General features: G+C 47.5%; 1 protein-coding gene across 2 annotated transcripts in view; it reads right to left on the minus strand.

Annotated features, from left to right (window-relative positions):
* CAPN5 (calpain 5) overlaps nucleotides 1–17,025 on the minus strand; it is a 120,614-nt gene that overhangs the window by 17,607 nt on the left and 85,982 nt on the right. For both annotated transcript variants that reach the window (XM_060235019.1, XM_060235020.1), the window contains exons 4-8: nucleotides 13,680–13,872; nucleotides 10,319–10,512; nucleotides 8,553–8,630; nucleotides 7,348–7,543; nucleotides 3,339–3,461 (exon numbers count right to left, since the gene is read on the minus strand). In XM_060235019.1, coding sequence (XP_060091002.1) covers nucleotides 3,339–3,461; nucleotides 7,348–7,543; nucleotides 8,553–8,630; nucleotides 10,319–10,512; nucleotides 13,680–13,872 — 784 coding nt within the window. The remainder of the gene's footprint in view (nucleotides 1–3,338; nucleotides 3,462–7,347; nucleotides 7,544–8,552; nucleotides 8,631–10,318; nucleotides 10,513–13,679; nucleotides 13,873–17,025) is intronic.

A 17,025-nucleotide genomic window follows, 5' to 3' on the forward strand; every position in this document is an offset into this window, starting at 1 on the left:
ATCACAACACGTTTATGGCGATTCGTCAAGGGGTTTTCAAGGGAAGAGATGAGATGGTTTGCCATCGCCTTTCTCTGCTTAGCAGCTCTGCTTGGATGGTCTTCCATCCAAGTACGGACCAAGACTAACCTACTTAGCTTCTAAGCCATGGGTGGCCAAACCGTGGCTCGGGAGCCACGTGTGGCTCTTTTACACTTACTGTGCGGCTCGTGAAAGCCCACCGCCCTGTTGGCTAGCTTGGAGAAGGACTCTGTCTCCTTAAGTGCTGCTTATAACCTTTAAAGCCCTCTACGGCCTGGGACCTGTCTACGTTCGGAACCGCCTTTCCCCGTACGTACCCCAGAGAGCGCTATGCTCAGGGTCTCAAAATCTCCTTAAAATCCCTGGACCGAAAGAAGCTCGATCGACCGGCGCTAGAGCCGGAGTGCTCTTGGTAACAGCCTCCACTTTGCGGAGTGCCCTCCCTGAAAACATCAGGGCCCCGCGCGGCCTGCAACAGTTCCGCAGGGCCTGTAAGACCGAACTTTTCAAACTCGCCTTTAACGGTTAGGGGGAGGCGGCTGTTACCCTCAGCACCGACAACCTCACTGAATTAATATAACGGAAATCAGAAGCTTGCCATCTCGGATTTTTAATACGTCCGGAAATGTTTTTCTAGATCTCATTTTAATATGTTTGTAAAGTGCTGATGTTTTTAAACTGCCGTTAGCCGCCCTGAGCCTGTCGGGGGAGGGTGGGATATAAATCTGATAAATCAAATAAAATAGATAAATAAAATAAATAAGTCACTTCTCCAAACCAAGCCAGCTGGTGGCTTAGAGAATCCATTGAAGTTTAAAGTTGCTTTCTTTCCACCTTTCCCTCCACCCCCCATATCTATTTGCCTGCCTGTTTGCCTGCTTTTAAAGGCTCCGTGGCGCAGAGTGGTAAAGCAGCAGTACTACAGTACTGTGGTCTGAACTCTCTGCTCACGACCTGAGTTCTATCCCAGCGAAAGCCGGTTCAGGTAGCCGGCCCAAGGTTGACTCAGCCTTCCATCCTTCCGAGGTCGGTAAAAGGAGTCCCCAGCTTGCTGGGGGGAAAGTGTAGAGGACTGGGGAAGACTCAGCCTTCCTCTCACTATGGGGAAAATGGCTTCATGCTTTCCCGTTTTAGGGACACCCCAGCACCGAAGGGCTTTCTCTCTTGCTACATGTCATCCTCTGTCCTCTGCTGTACTTCGTGGCAGGTTTAACAAGACGACCTGCCATCTTCGATTCTGTCCTTGTGGCCACACATCCGTTGAAACAGTCCCTCATGTTTCGCTCCACTGTTTGGTATATTCCACTGAGGAACTGCTGCGTCAGGAAGGTGTCATCCTCACCAGCCTTTATTGGCATATATAGAAGAGCCCCGTGGCGCAGAGTGTTAGAGCTGCAGCCCTGCAGTCCTAAGCTCTGCTCACGACCTGAGTTCGATCCCCGGCGGAAGCTGGGTTCAGGTAGCCGGCTCGAGGTTGACTCAGCCTTCCATCCTTCCGAGGTCGGTCAAATGAGTCCCCAGCTTGCTGAGGGGAAAGTGCAAAAGACTGGGGAAGGCAATGGCAAACCACCGCGTAAAAAGTCTGCCGTGAAAATGCTGTGAAAGCAACGTCACCCCAGAGTCGGAAACGACTGGTGCTTGCACAGGGGACCTTTCCTTTCCTTGCCTGCTTTGCGACTCTCAAACATCTGATGTTTATTCTGTGTGGCTCTTACATTAAGCAAGTTTGGCCACCTCCGTGCTAAGCCCTGATGAGCTGGGGCTCAACTAGGATACATCAAAATTACAATCAGAAACTCCTCCCCCAAATACTATGATCCCAGGCTTTTCTTTTTTTGGGGGGAAAAGCCCAGCAGGAACTCATTTGAATATTAGGCCACACCCCCTGATGCGACCACTGCTTCATACAGGGATGTTTTGGTAGACAAAGCCCAGCAAGGGCTCATTTGAATATTAGGCCACACCCCCTGATGTCACCACTGTTTCACACAGGGATGTTTTGGTAGAAGAAGCCCAGCAGGGACTCATTTGAATATTAGGCCACACCCCCTGATGTCACCACTGTTTCACACAGGGATGTTTTGGTAGAAGAAGCCCAGCAGGGACTCATTTGAATATTAGGCCACACCCCCTGATGTCACCACTGTTTCACACAGGGATGTTTTGGTAGAAGAAGCCCAGCAGGGACTCATTTGAATATTAGGCCACACCCCCTGATGTCACCACTGTTTCACACAGGGATGTTTTGGTAGAAGAAGCCCAGCAGGGACTCATTTGAATATTAGGCCACACCCCCTGATGTCACCACTGTTTCACACAGGGATGTTTTGGTAGAAGAAGCCCAGCAGGGACTCATTTGAATATTAGGCCACACCCCCTGATGTCACCACTGTTTCACACAGGGATGTTTTGGCAGAAAAAGCCCAGGAGGAACTCATTTGATTATTAGGCCACACCCCCAGATGTCACCACTGTTTCACACAGGGATGTTTTGGTAGAAAAAAACCAGCAGGGACTCATTTGAATATTAGGCCACACCCCCTAGCACCAAGCCAGCTGGAACTGCATTCCTGTGTGTTCCTGCTCAAAAAAAAAAAGCCCCGGATTTGATAAATCACAACTGTACATAATAGCATTATCAAAACAACACATTAAGACAAATACGTTTGCGAAATGTTCCCCGAACAATGGCATGTCCTTCTCTTGAACAGAACTTAATCTTTTCAAGACAGTGACGTAAGGAACTATTTCGTTTTCCAGACCTTGATCTCTCTCTACCGCCCTGACAGCAAGAAACCTGCACTTTTGTAATGCAATGTCAATTTTTTAAATGAATGGGAAGGAAAGGGGGAAAAAACACCATTTTTTGTGCGCATGCCCTGCTGTCCAGTTATCCTGCCTTTCTACAGAACTACCACACCAAGGTAAGCACATATCTGAAATGCAATGATAGGCTGGCGGACTGTAAAGAAATACGCAGGGCTCACTTTGTAGCAGGGGCTGCTTTGCATATCAGGCCACACCCCCTGATGTAGCCAGTCCTCCTGGAGCTTACAGTAAGCCCCGTAAGAAGAGCCCTGAAAGCTCCAGGAGGATTGGCTACCTCAGGGGTGTGTGGCCCAGGGGTAGAATTCTAGCAGGAGCTCATTTGCATATTAAGCCACACCCCCTGATGCAGCCAATCCTCCTGGAGCTTACAGTAGGCCCCGTACGAAGAGCCCTGAAAGCTCCAGGAGGATTGGCTACATCAGGGGTGTGTGGCCTAATAGGCAAAGGAGTTCCTGCCACAAAGTGAGCCCTGGAAACACGTAACTTACCTTGAAAATGTCAAATCCTATAGCTAAGTTCTCCCCTTTGCCCTCTTTCCGACTGGTTCGTTTGGGCTTCTGTTGGATGCTGATGAGCACTTCGTCCTCTGTTTTCTTCACGTCAAAAATGTACTGGAGAAAACAAACAAGCAAACAAGAGTGGGGATGGTCAGACTGAGGCTGTGGAATATACTCTGCTGCTTTGTAGTTTTGGGGAGGACTCGAGGAAGAAATATTTAGGGCAGTTTATAGCTTATAGATTCCACCTTTCTTTGCAGAGTGCAATTCAGATCTTACTATTAGACATGGGTAATAAAGCTCATGTTATTAGTAGTAAAAATTTTATTGGCTTTGATTAAACGTTAAAGGGGATAAGATAGGGTTGTTTCAGTGTGATACCACTCATGGTCAATTTGCCATATCGTTTAAGTAAGTACAAACAAAAAGGAGAAGTTAGGTGATACCGGTCTTACACCTCCGTTGTTGTGACTCCTCGACCTGTTGTTAATCCCATGCATGAGTAATTTACAAATGCCTTCATCTGGAAGCATCGTAGTAGCAAAATACTTCTAGATTTAGCTGCCTGGCTGAGTCAAAGGAAGGAGGAGGAAGAAGAGGAAGAGGAGGAAGAAGAAGAGGAAGAAGAAGAGGAAGAAGAAGAGGAAGAAGAAGAAGAGGAAGAGAAAGAGGAAGAAGAGGAGGAGGAAGAGGAGGAAGAGGAAGAGAAAGAAGAGGAAGAGGAGGAGGAAGATGAAGAGGAAGAGGAGGAAGAGGAAGAAGAAGAGGAAGAAGAAGAGGAGGAGGAAGAAGAGGAAGAAGAGGAAAAAGAAGAGGAAGAAGAAGAGGAAGAGGAGGAAGAGGAGGAAGAAGAGGAAGAAGAAGAGGAAGAAGAAGAAGAGGAAGAAGAAGAAGAGGAAGAAGAAGAGGAGGAAGAGGAGAAGACTGGATTTACGCCCTGCCCTTCACTACCTGAAGGCATCTCAGAGTGGTTGACAATCACCTTTCCCTTCCTCTGCCCATAACAGACACCCTGTGAGGCAGGTGGGGCTGAGAGAGCTCTGACAGAAATTGCTCTTGAGCAGGACAGCTCTGTAAGAACTTCTGACTGACTCAAGTTCCCATCATGTGAAGGAGTGGGGAATCAAACCCAGTTCTCCCAGGTAAGAGTCTGCATGCTTAACCACCACACCAAACTGGCTCTACACGGCGTAACCACCGGCTCTACTTTCTCTAGTATGCTCATACCATGCACTTAATCACTACTCCAAAATTAAGGAATGTGAAGTTGCCACGTCTGGATCCCTGATCCATTTACCCTTCTCAGCAGCAGCTCTCCAAGGCAGGGTCACCCCGCTGAGCCTGGCAATTGGTGGAAGGGTTGGAGACTCAGGGGTGCACATCATTGACAACACCGCTGACATCTCTCCATCACTTCCGGGCACAAGCCAGAAGTGATAATGGGTAAGTCTAGGAATTGCCAGAAACTCTATGGATTTACCATAGAGCTTCCACCAATTCCTAGAGCTACCCTTTGTCACTTGTGGCTTGTTCCCAGCGTGGCGTCCATGTCCTTTTAAAAAAAATTCTTCTGCTGCCCTCTCTGAGCAGCGGCTGGCACTAGGACCTCAGGTCAGGGGACTCAACTGGGGGCTTGACTAGAGCTCCTTTCCCAGACCTGACATCTCCTCTTTTCTACCTGGAGATGACACGGATTGAACCTGGGTCCTTAACACAGGGGCATAGCCAGGATTTTAAAAGTCAGGGGGCATCCTTTCCCATCCACTGTGGGGCTTGCTGCTGCTTCTGGCAAAAAGAAAGTAGGATGCACCTAGGAGAGCCCCCCGGAAGTCAGGGGCCGGTGCTCCCCCCCCCACAGCCCCCCTCCTCCGTGACTATATCTTATGTCTTGTAAAAAAATAGTGTGTGCCTCCTTTGTCGTGGCTGGAATTAGTGGTCAGAATGTCGGGCACTTGTTGAGAGCCGCAAAGTTCAGAAAACTGATTTGGGGTACGGGCAGGGTGAAAAGGGGTCTACTTACCCAGCTGTGGAGTATGGCTGTAGCCGGGGTGGAATTCTAGCAGGAGCTCCTTTGCATATTAGGCCACACACCCCCTGATGTAGCCAATCCTCCGAGAGCTTTCAAGGCTCTTTTTTTGTAAGCTCTTGGAGGATTGGCTACATCAGGGGTGTGTGGCCTAATATGCAAAGGAGCTCCTGCTAGAATTCCACCCCTGAGCCACACACCCCTGATGTAGCCAATTCTCCGAGAGCTTAGAAGGCTCTTTTTTGTAAGCTCTCTGTTTCAAACAATTTTATTAGTAACATATGGTAATAAATTTCAATTTCTTACATCATTAATAACTACTTTTTATCTATCTCATATATTACTTTCTACCCACCCCTCCCCCCGTTACTTGACCCCCGCCGGTGTTATATACTTAAAATCTTAATATTAAAAGTACCCTTAATTAATAAGAACCAAAATTAATATCCTCCTCCCTCTTGTACTTAGTCATTATCAAAAATTGTCCAATGTCCTTTTATTTTCCACTCTTTTTCTACGTATCTTCTGAACTTTTTCCACTCCATCTTAAATACTTCTAAATCATAGTCTCTTAAGGTTCTTGTTGACTTGTCCATTTCACCCCACGACATAACTTTTACAATCCAATCCCATTTCTCTGGTATTTTTTTTGCTTCCACAACTGCGCATACAATGTCCTAGCAGCTGAGAGCAAGTACCAGATTAAAGTTCTATCTTCTTTGGGAAATTTTTCCATTTGTAATCCCAACAGAAAAGTCTCTGCAACTTTGTTAAATTCATATCCCAAGATCTTAGAAATCTCTTGTTGAGTCATCTGCCAATACTTTTTTGCTCTTTCACAAGTCCACCACATATGGTAGAAAGAACCTTCGTGTTTTTTACATTTCCAACATCTATCTGGCATCTTATTGTTCATCTTTGCCAACTTTTTAGGAGTCATATACCATCTGTACATCATCTTAAAACAATTTTCTTTGATACTCTGACATGTTGAGAGTTTCATAGAGTTCTTCCTCTTTTTTTGTAAGCTCTTGGAGGACTGGCTACATCAGGGGTGTGTGGCCTAATATGCAAAGGAGCTCCTGCTAGAATTCCACCCCTGAGCCACACACCTCTGATGTAGCTAATTCTCCGAGAGCTTACGAGGCTCTTTTTTGTAAGCTCTTGGAGGATTGGCTACATCAGGTGGGTGTGGCTTAATATGCAAAGGACCTCCTGCTAGAATTCCACCCCTGAGCCACACGCCCCTGATGTAGCCAATCCTCTGAGAGCTTACAAAAAAGAGCCTTGTCAGCTCTTGGAGGATTGGCTACATCAGGGGATGTGGCCTAATATGCAAAGGAGCTCTTGCTAGAATTCCACCCCTGAGCCACACACCCCTGATGTAGCCAATCCTCTGAGAGCTGACAAAGCTCTTTTTTGTAAGCTCCTGGAGGACTGGCTACATCAGGTGGGTGTGGCTTAATATGCAAAGGACCTCCTGCTAGAATTCCACCCCTGAGCCACACACCCCTGATGTAGCCAATCCTCTGAGAGCTTACAAAAAAGAGCCTTGTCAGCTCTTGGAGGATTGGCTACATCAGGGAGGTGTGGCCTAATATGCAAAGGAGCTCTTGCTAGAATTCCACCCCTGAGCCACACACCCCTGATGTAGCCAATCCTCTGAGAGCTGACAAAGCTCTTTTTTGTAAGCTCTTGGAGGATTGGCTACATCAGGGGATGTGGCTTAATATGCAAAGGAGCTCCTGCTAGAATTCCACCCCTGGGCCACACACCCCTGATGTAGCCAATTCTCCAAGAGTTGACGAGGCTCTTTTTTGTAAGCTCTTGGAGGATTGGCTACATCAGGAGGGTGTGGCCTAATATGCAAAGGACCTCCTGCTAGAATTCCACCCCTGGTTGTAGCTTTGGGGATTCCCATCCCTCAGCGTTTTGAGGAGTCCCCCTATGGAACTCATCCCTTCAGCCTCTCACCTGGGGGTTCTGCAGGAAAGTGTCCCTGTGGTTGACGCAGCCCCCGCACCGGTTCTTCAAGGGGTCCTCGTGTTTGGCCCACGCCCCTCGCAAGACCACTTCCTCCCAAGTCTTATGGATGCTCAGGTAGGACGTGTTTATAAGGCGACACTTGATGATGTCCGTGAAGTACTTGCAGAAGTCCTCAAACGTCATCCTACGGTGGGAAAAGTTCGATATTTAGTGAAGAACCGGTTTGGTTTTGCCTCAGGCTCATGCCACGTTATGGTACCGCGAGCTCCTTAAAAAGAAGAAGTAGAAGAATTTGGATTTATATCCTGCCCTATGCTCTGAATCTGAGAGACTCAAAGCAGCTTACAGTCTCTTCTATCTTCTTCCCCTCACAACAGACACCCTGTGAGGTGGGTGGCACTGAGAGAGCTCTGACAGAAGCTGCCCTTTCAAGGACAGCTCTGCCAGAGCTCTGGCTGACCCAAGGCCATTCCAGCAGCTGCAAGTGGAGGAGTGGGGAATCAAACCCGGTTCTCCCAGATAAGAGAGCTCTGGCTGACCCAAGGCCATTCCAGCAGCTGCAAGTGGAGGAGTGGGGAATCAAACCCGGTTCTCCCAGATAAGAGAGCTCTGGCTGACCCAAGGCCATTCCAGCAGCTGCAAATGGAGGAGTGGGGAATCAAACCCGGTTCCCCCAGATAAGAGAGCTCTAGCTGATCACAAGGCCAATCCAGCAGGTGCAAGTAAAGAAGTGGGGAATCAAACCCGGTTCTCCCAGATAAGAGAGCTCTGGTTGACCCAAGGCCATTCCAGCAGCTGCAAGTGGAGGAGTGGGGAATCAAACCCGGTTCTCCCCGATAAGAGAGCTCTGGCTGACCCAAGGCCATTCCAGCAGCTGCAAGTGGAGGAGTGGGGAATCAAACCCGGTTCTCCCAGATAAGAGAGCTCTGGCTGACCCAAGGCCATTCCAGCAGCTGCAAGTGGAGGAGTGGGGAATCAAACCCGGTTCTCCCAGATAAGAGAGCTCTGGCTGAGCCAAGGCCATTTCAGCAGCTGCTAGTGGAGGTGTGGGGAATCAAACCCGGTTCTCTGCACTCTTAACCACCACACAAATTGGATGTATAGCCCTTCTGGGGGTCTGGCGAAATGGTTCTCCACCAAAGTGGAGACGCATCCTCCTCTTTATGACATTTCGATCTGCACAGAGCACTCACCAAAATTCTCCATCGTCCTGCACAGTCATGCCCAGTTTCTCTCGCTCGCTGTTGCTCACTTTCTTCCACTCTTCAGAACTGCGAGAATGGAAAGAAAACATCAGAGAACACCAGGTTAGAAATGGCTCACACCCTTATTGCCTGCTGCTGCTCAGAATTTTCTTTAAAGTCAGCGTAGTGTGGACCATGACGTGGCTTCTGGGGAAAACCTGGAAGTGGCATTTGGGTGGCTCTAGGAATTACCAGAAACCTCTATGCCTATACCATAGAGTTTCCAGCAATTGCTAGAGCTACCTAGTGTCATTTCCAGGTTTTCTCACAAATGATATCATGGAGCACATGACACTGTGGGCTTCCCATGTCCCCACCCTCCAAGATCTTGCCAGGCATGGCCTAGGAAACCTAAGCTTGAATAATCTCCCAGACATGCTAATTTCCAAAAGAGGCAGAAGGATCCTTGCCAGAGGCAGAAGTGGCTCAGCTGAAGTAGAAGGTGTTTGGATCTAGAACAGAGCTGCTGGTAAGCTGTTGCTGGGTGAAGAGAGCTTGTTTGCCTGGGGGTAATTGCTGGCCCCACCCTCTGCTGTTCCTCTGGCTGTTGAGTCAGAGGTGGGTGGGGGCTTGAGCCTTTAATTTGCAAGGCTCATCCTTGTCAGAGGCAGAAGTGGCTCAGCTGCAGTAGAAGGTGTTTGGATCTAGAACAGAGCTGCTGGTAAGGTTAGTGAGACTTGATTTGCTTTTCTAAAACTGCTGGAGAGCATTACCTAGGGTTGCTGTCGGAGGTAACTGTGTGAGTGCTTGGTGCCTGCTGGAGAGGGGTTTCTGATTGCTTTTGTGTAGCTGTTGCTGAGTGAGGAGAGCTTGTTTGCCTGGGAGTAATTGCTGGACCCACCCTCTGCTGTTGCTCTGGCTGTTGAGTCAGAGGTGGGTGGGGGCTTGAGCCTTTAATTTGCAAGGCTCAAAGGGCTCTTCGCCTGTGGCTCTTAGCCTGGGGGTCCTGTAGAAAGGTGGGTAGTTACCCACAATTAGTTTCAAATAGCAGTTGGCAGTGGGATTTAAAGAGAAGTGAAGATAAAGAAAATTTTGAAATGGATTGCAGCAGTATGGCTGGTGAGGGAGCAGAGGCAGTGACGTGTAAAGACTGTGGGATGTTTGTATTTCTATCTGAGAGTAGCACGAATTACACTTGCAGCAAGTGTAAGTTAGTGGCCCTGCTGGAGGAGAAGATACAGGGACTGGAGGCATGATTGTCCACGCTGCAGTGTATAAAGGAAGGTGGGGTGGATTCCGATTTCTGGACCATGGCTTACGCTTTTGAGATGGTGAGGTCAGGAGATGGTTTGCACCTTACGGCGGTAGGAAAAAGGGTGTTTGGTAACAGCCCTGCTAACCTAATAAGGAGGGCTTTAAACGAAATTGTATGGGGGAGTGAGACAATAATTCAAAGCCTCGTATGATGCCAGAAACTGGGGATAAGAACATTAGAGGTTTGCAGAGAGCGGCGCATACGCTAGGTAATGTTAACTTGCAAGCTTGTTCTTTTCCTTACTCTGAACATAAGAAAAGAACCCTTTTTTGTTGTTTTTAGCATCTTTGGCCAGAACAATGCCATAGAATCCACCGTTCAAAGCAGCCGTTTTCTCCACAGGAACTGACCTCTGTAGTTTGGAGGCGTGCTGTAATTCTGGGAGATCCCCAGGTCCTACCTGGAGGCTGGCATCCCTAGGCAATATGGAGTGAAATGGCTCTTTCCAGCCCTAACTCACGTGTCGCTCCAGGGGCCGTTCCACTCTCTCTCCCCCCAGGGGTTCCGCAACCGGATCATGTCCAGCTTTTCAGACTTGAAGAAGGACAGGAGGCCATGGCCGAGGCGGACTTTCTTCACATCGGTGACCGCGTAGGCGTGGCCTTTGACTAGGCCACACTCCAAGCGAGCTTCCATGTCAGCGGCTGAGGTGGCCTGGCCAAAGAAAACAACACAGTGCGGAAGCAGTGGTTGTGAGGAAAAGAAAAGAGCAGAGAAAAAGATGATGATATTGGATTTATATCCCGCCCTCCACTCCGAAGAGTCTCAGAGCGGCTCACAATCTCCTTTCCCTTCCTCCCCCACAACAGACACCCTGTGAGGGAGATGAAGATATTGGATTTATATCCCGCCCTCCACTCCGAAGAGTCTCAGAGCGGCTCACAATCTCCTTCACCTTCCTCCCCCACAACAGACACCCTGTGAGGTAGATGAAGATATTGGATTTATATCCCGCCCTCCACTCCGAAGAGTCTCAGAGCGGCTCACAATCTCCTTCACCTTCCCCCCCACAACAGACATCCTGTGAGGTAGATGAAAATATTGGATTTATATCCCGCCCTCCACTTCGAAGAGTCTCAGAGCGGCTCACAATCTCCTTTCCCTTCCCCTCCACAACAGACACCCTGTGAGGTAGATGAAGATATTGGATTTATATCCCGCCCTCCACTCCAAAGAGTCTCAGAGCGGCTCACAATCTCCTTTACCTCCCTCCCCCACAACAGACACCCTGTGAGGTAGATGAAGATATTGGATTTATATCCCGCCCTCCACTCCAAAGAGTCTCAGTGTGGCTCACAATCTCCTTTACCTTCCCCCCCACAACAGACACCCTGTGAGGTAGATGAAGATATTGGATATATATCCCGCCCTCCACTCCGAAGAGTCTCAGAGCGGCCTACAATCTCCTTTCCCTTCCTCCCCAAAAGAGACACCCTGTGAGGTGGGTGGGGCTGAGAGGGCTCTCACAGCAGCTGCCCTTTCAAGGACAACCTCTGCCAGAGCTATGGCTGACCCAAGGCCATTCCAGCAGGTGCAAGTGGAGGAGTGGGGAATCAAACCCGGTTCTCCCAGATAAGAGTCCGCACACTTAACCACTACACCAAACTGGCTCTCCACACCAAACCAGAGAGTCCAACAGTGCCTTAAAGACTAACAAAATTTGTGGCAGGGGACGAGCTTTTGCGAGTTACTGAAGGTTCTGAAGTCACTGAAGAAGTGAGCTGGACTCTTGCTATCGTCTACTGCAACAGACAGACTAATATGTCTACCCACGCTTATCTATCTTCACGAGGAAAAGAACCGAAGCATTCTTAGAAACTGTCATCTGAGGAGATGGGGGTTTAAGAACAAAGGTCTCCTTTGAGGCTAACTGCGAAGGGGTTTTAAGGAAAAGACTAACAGGTCTTATAGAGCCTGCGGTCTCTCCCTTTGGTTGCAAGCTTTCTGAACACACGCAAAAACCTGTTGTTCCCTTCCTGAAAAAACTGCCAATGGATATTTATGAACATAAGAAGGGGCCTGCTGAGCCAATATGGTGTAGTGGTTAAGAGTGTCCAACTAGGATCTAGGTTTCTTCATCATCATCATCAATTTTATTTTATTTGGGTCCAGTGGCACCTTTAAGGCCAACAAAATTTAATTCATGCGCACTTCTTCAGGTACTTGATCTGAAGCAGTGCGCACGCACATAGGGTTGCCAATCTCCAGTTGGGGGCAGGGGATCCCCCCGCTTCAGGGTCCTCAGAAAGCGGGGTGGGGGGGGAGGGAAATGTCTGCTTGGCGCTCCATTATTCCCTATGGAGATCGATTCCCATAGGGTACAATGGACAATTGATCCACTGGTATCTGGGGCTCTAGGGGGGCTGTTTTTTAAGGTAGAGGCACCAAATTTTCAGCATAGCATCCGGTGCCTCTCCCCAAAATACACTCCAAGTTTCAAAACGATTGGACAAGGGGGTCTGATTCTAGGAACCCCCAAAGAAGGCGCCCCTATCCTTCATTATTTCCAATGGAGGGAAGGCATTTAAAAGACATGCGGTCCCTTGAAATGTGATGGCCAGAACTCCCTTTGGAGTTCAATTGTGCTTGTCACAACCTTGCTCCTGGTTCCACCCCCAAAGTCTCCATCTGCAAAGTCTCCTGGCTCCACCCCCAAAGTCTCCAGATATTTCTTAAATTGGACTTGGCAACCCTAGGTTGTTGTGAAGATAACTGGGGGGTGGGCAGGGCAAACTATTCTCAGTTCGCCTGAGCTCCTCGGGTTACACAGTCAGGACAAAATCAGGTCTGACCTCTAGATCAGGGACCCCCTACCTTTTGGAGCCTGTGGACACTTTGGGGGTTCTGAAACACGATGGGAGCACAAAATGGCGGCTGCAGGAGGCGGGGCCAACTGCAGAATGTCAGGGAGAGAGATGATGTAGAACTCGAACTTCTTCAGCATTTCAGGCGTGAACTCCATTGAACAGGATGCCTTTCAATCTGCACAGCCGATCAGAAGTTCTGCTGGGCAAAATAGGGTTGCCAAGTCCAACTCAAGAAATACCTGGGGACTTTGGGGGTGGAGCCAGGAGACTTGGGGTGGAGCCAGGAGACTTTGGGGGTGGAGCCAGGAGCAAGCTTGTGACAAGCATAATTGAACTTCAAAGAGAGTTCTGGCCATCACAGTGAAAGGGAAATGCCTTCCCTCCGCCGGAAATAGTGAAGGACAGGGGCACCTTCTTTTGGGGCTCATAGAACTGGACCCCTTAATCCAATCCTTTTGAAACTTGGAGGGTATTTTGGGGGAGAGACTTTGTTTTGAATTTTTTCCGGAACCCGTGCTTAGGCTACAGCTCTCACGTAGCTTACATGTCCTATCTGCACGCTTGGTTCGAAAAAATACAGGCGGCCGGCGGAAGCGGCGTACGAAACACAGAAGGAATTTTGGCTCCATGTCGCTGTACCTGTGGGATTGAGGACTGCTGCCCTCACTGCAGTTGAATAAATGGTACACTTGCGTCTGCCAAGAAACAGGACCTTTTTAGACAGCAAGCTATTGTCCCTGTGTAGCATTGTATATTGATCTGGAACGATTATGTATGTTGAGCTCAGTGTATTTTGGTTGGAAGTTGTGTTTGAGATGTTCCAAGGAACTGAAAGCATAATAAGAGTGCTTGCATTTCTTCTTGCTTTGTCAATTACACAGTGTTTCCCCACCTGGGCCGGCCGACTTTCTAAAAACTCTTGGCCTCTGCCAGGAAAGGTTTTGGTGGACACCATGGTGCCCGGGGTGCCACGTCAGGGACCCCTGCGTTGGATCGATAGACCCGGCTCCTTACTTTGATGGAACAGCTGATGAGGCCTCCCCGGTTGTGGACTTTGAGCACCCGTTCAAAGAGGAGGTTTCGTTTGGCTTCGTCACTCGCGTAGCCGCCTTCGAGCAGGTCGATGGGCTCCGAGACGCCGCCGGTGAAGTCGACTAAGGCATCCGCAGTGTTGCCGCCGTCGAGAGCTTCGTAACAGCCGGAGAGTCTAGAAACAGGACAAGAAATGATGTTACTGGGTAGACCCGCTGAGGTGGAATTCTAGCAGGAGGCCCATGTATTCCATTTTTAACGTCACAATGAGAACACTGGCTGTCCCTAATAAAGAGGGTTTATTGTCCTTAAAAATGATGGTTTCCCGTAGCGACAGGGTCACCCGTCTTCTCTTCTGCAGTCGCCATGAAGTCCCGCCTCGCGGGAAAGAACTCAGCAGGGAAAGGAGTAGAAGAGAAAGATCTTCTGCAATTTTACCCCACCGAGGCAGGAGAAATGAAGGCGATCACAGCCATTACTGCATGCCCTTCCTACAGCCAACACGGTGGAGTGTCCAGAACACTGTATTTGGACCAGAGAGACCTGGTTTCAACATTCCTCTTGGTCAGGTGTGGAATTCTAGCAGGAGCTCCTTTGTATATTAGGCCACACAACCCTGATGCAGCCAATCCTCCAAGAGCATACAAAAAAGACCCTCGCAAGCTCTTGGAGGATTGGCTACATCAGGGGTGTGTGGCCTAATATGCAAAGGAGCTCCTGCTAGAATTCCACCCCTGTGTTTTCCACCACCTGCACAGAAGATCGTAAAGGGACTAGTTCTCTGGAACATGCCACGTTCAGCTCAAAACTGGGGAGACTGGGGAGGGGGTGGGGTGGAGAAGGAAGACAGGCAAACACGGTTATTTGCTGCGGTGTGCACTGATATAAATTCTATATTAATGTCATGTCATTTACTCAGGGCTTTTCGGAGGCAGGAACTCCTTTGCATATTAGGCCCCACCCGCTGAGGTAGCCAATCCTCTTGGCACAAGTGTTTTCTGCAACAGACAGAAGTGCTTTGTGCAACAACCCTGCCACAAATTCTGTTAGTCTTCAAGGCACTACTACGCTCTTGCTCTTTTTCACTGCTACAAAGCAAAGCAAAGCAAATTTTATTTTTATATCCCGCCCTCCCCCACCAGAAGGCGGGCTCAGGGCGGCTCACAGACATGACAAGCATGATTCGGTTAAAATAGACAGCAATGGTTTAAATAATACAATTACATGAATTAATAAAGTTTAAAAATATAAAAATAAGAGAATAGGAGATTAAAAGATATAAAAATATAAAGTAGGTAGAAATAGGTGCTATATTTCTGTCGGTCATAGTTTACATATTGTCATACAGACACAAATGACTCCCCATCTTGATCGGTCTCCATAGAAGGCACCACATTTAGCCTTCCACAAAATGAAATCCATCCACCTTAAGAACATAAGAGAAGCCATGTTGGATCAGGCCAATGGCCCATCCAGTCCAACACTCTGTTCTTAACTCCCTCGGCTGTTATTTTCTTGCAATTAAAATCAGTCCTTCTAGAGTGCTTGGATTCCGACAGCCTTAAGTGACCGAAGTCACTTTAGAGTCACTGCAGACGATGGTTGACAAATTCCATTGCCGGACATCAAGAAATGAAGGAGTCAGCTTCCTGACTCTTCCAGTTCGATATCAACAGCATTAAAGGAAGATAAGTCGTCTTGGGTTAACCCTTGCCTAGGGTTAATGAGCATAGACCTTATCAGGGGTCTTTAATACCCTGAACAGTGACAATAAAATCCCCCTCTGTTAGGGAGCTGCAGACTGTCTTCCAGCCAAACAGGAAGTCCTTTAAAGTGAAAGAGGTAGAGATGAAAGTGGATACACAGGCCTCTGCCTTGCTAAAAATCCAAGAAAAGGTCATAATACACGACTGTAAGTTGCTGGAGTCACAAGTGCGTCTAAGAGGGATACCTGAAAAAGAAGAGACAGATTTAAAAGGCTATATGGTGGATATCATCACTGAGTACATAGAAGAAGACCCTGACAGATTTAAGAGTATGTTGGAGGGTGCCTATAGAGTCAACTCAGTTTATGCGAAAAATAAAGGCCTGCCAAGAGACATCGTCATAAGATTAAGATCAAAAGAGGTGGCAGAGAAAATCTTGAGGAAAGGGTACCAAAAAGCCTGGGCAATAGAAGGGAGCAGAGTTAAAATAATGAAAGAGCTACCAAGAGAAGTGATCAGCGATAGGAAAAAGTACAAGAAGCTAACTGATCAGTTGCGTGCAGAGGGCACAAGATATAGATGGATAATACCAGAGGGTCTTGGATTTGAACAAAATGGCAAAAGGATTGCAATAAGATGCGAACAAGAGATGCATAGCTTTTTTGAAGAAAATAAAGAACCAACATCATAATGGAGTACAAATTACTATCTTGGAATATAAATGGACTAAATTCACCACAGAAAAGAAGGAGAACATTTCATTGGATTAAAAAGCAAAAATGTAATATAATTTGTTTACAGGAAGTTCATATACAACACAAGGACAGTAAATTTTTGTGGAATAGAAATTTGGGGTTGGAGTTTTTTTCACTAGCAGAGCAAAAGAAAAGAGGGGTGGTTTTTTACATTAAAGAACAACTTGACCCAAAATTAATCTTTAAAGATAAAGAAGGAAGATATATTGCTGTTGAGGTGACGATAGAGGCGAAAAAAACGTTACTACTAGGACTTTATGCACCCAATGGAGCGAAAGACAAATTCTTTAAAGACATAAATCGACAAATGGACGAAGAGACCTATGACCAGGTATTGATGATGGGCGATTTTAATGGGACAATACAAAATAACCTTGACAGATCAAGTCCAAAGAAGAATGATAAAGAAGGGAAGCTGCCCAATTCTTTCTTTGAGTTGATTAAACAGGAAAATCTAGAAGACATTTGGAGAAAGTTCAACCCTGAGGTAAGAGACTATACATTTTTCTCAGCAAGGCATAATTCTTTTTCCAGAATTGACATGTTGTGGGGTTCCCAAGGCTTGGGCCTCATAACAAAAAAAATTGAGATTCTTCCAAAGGTTTGGGCGGACCATAATCCAATATGCTGGTCCACAAAATTGCAAAGAAAATCAAGAAGATGGAGAATTAATGAGGATTTACTACAAAATAAAGACACTGTGTCATTTTTAGAAAAGGAGACTGCAGCATTCTTCCAAATAAATGAAACGGATGATATGGAGTATCAAACAGTATGGGACACTTATAAAACAGTAATGAGGGGTATATTAATTACATTGAATAATAAAGACAAAAGAGCAAGAGAAGAAAGGCTGTCAGCACTGCA

This window comes from Heteronotia binoei, chromosome 3, assembly GCF_032191835.1.
Source record: "Heteronotia binoei isolate CCM8104 ecotype False Entrance Well chromosome 3, APGP_CSIRO_Hbin_v1, whole genome shotgun sequence".
NCBI classification, from domain to species: domain Eukaryota; kingdom Metazoa; phylum Chordata; class Lepidosauria; order Squamata; family Gekkonidae; genus Heteronotia; species Heteronotia binoei.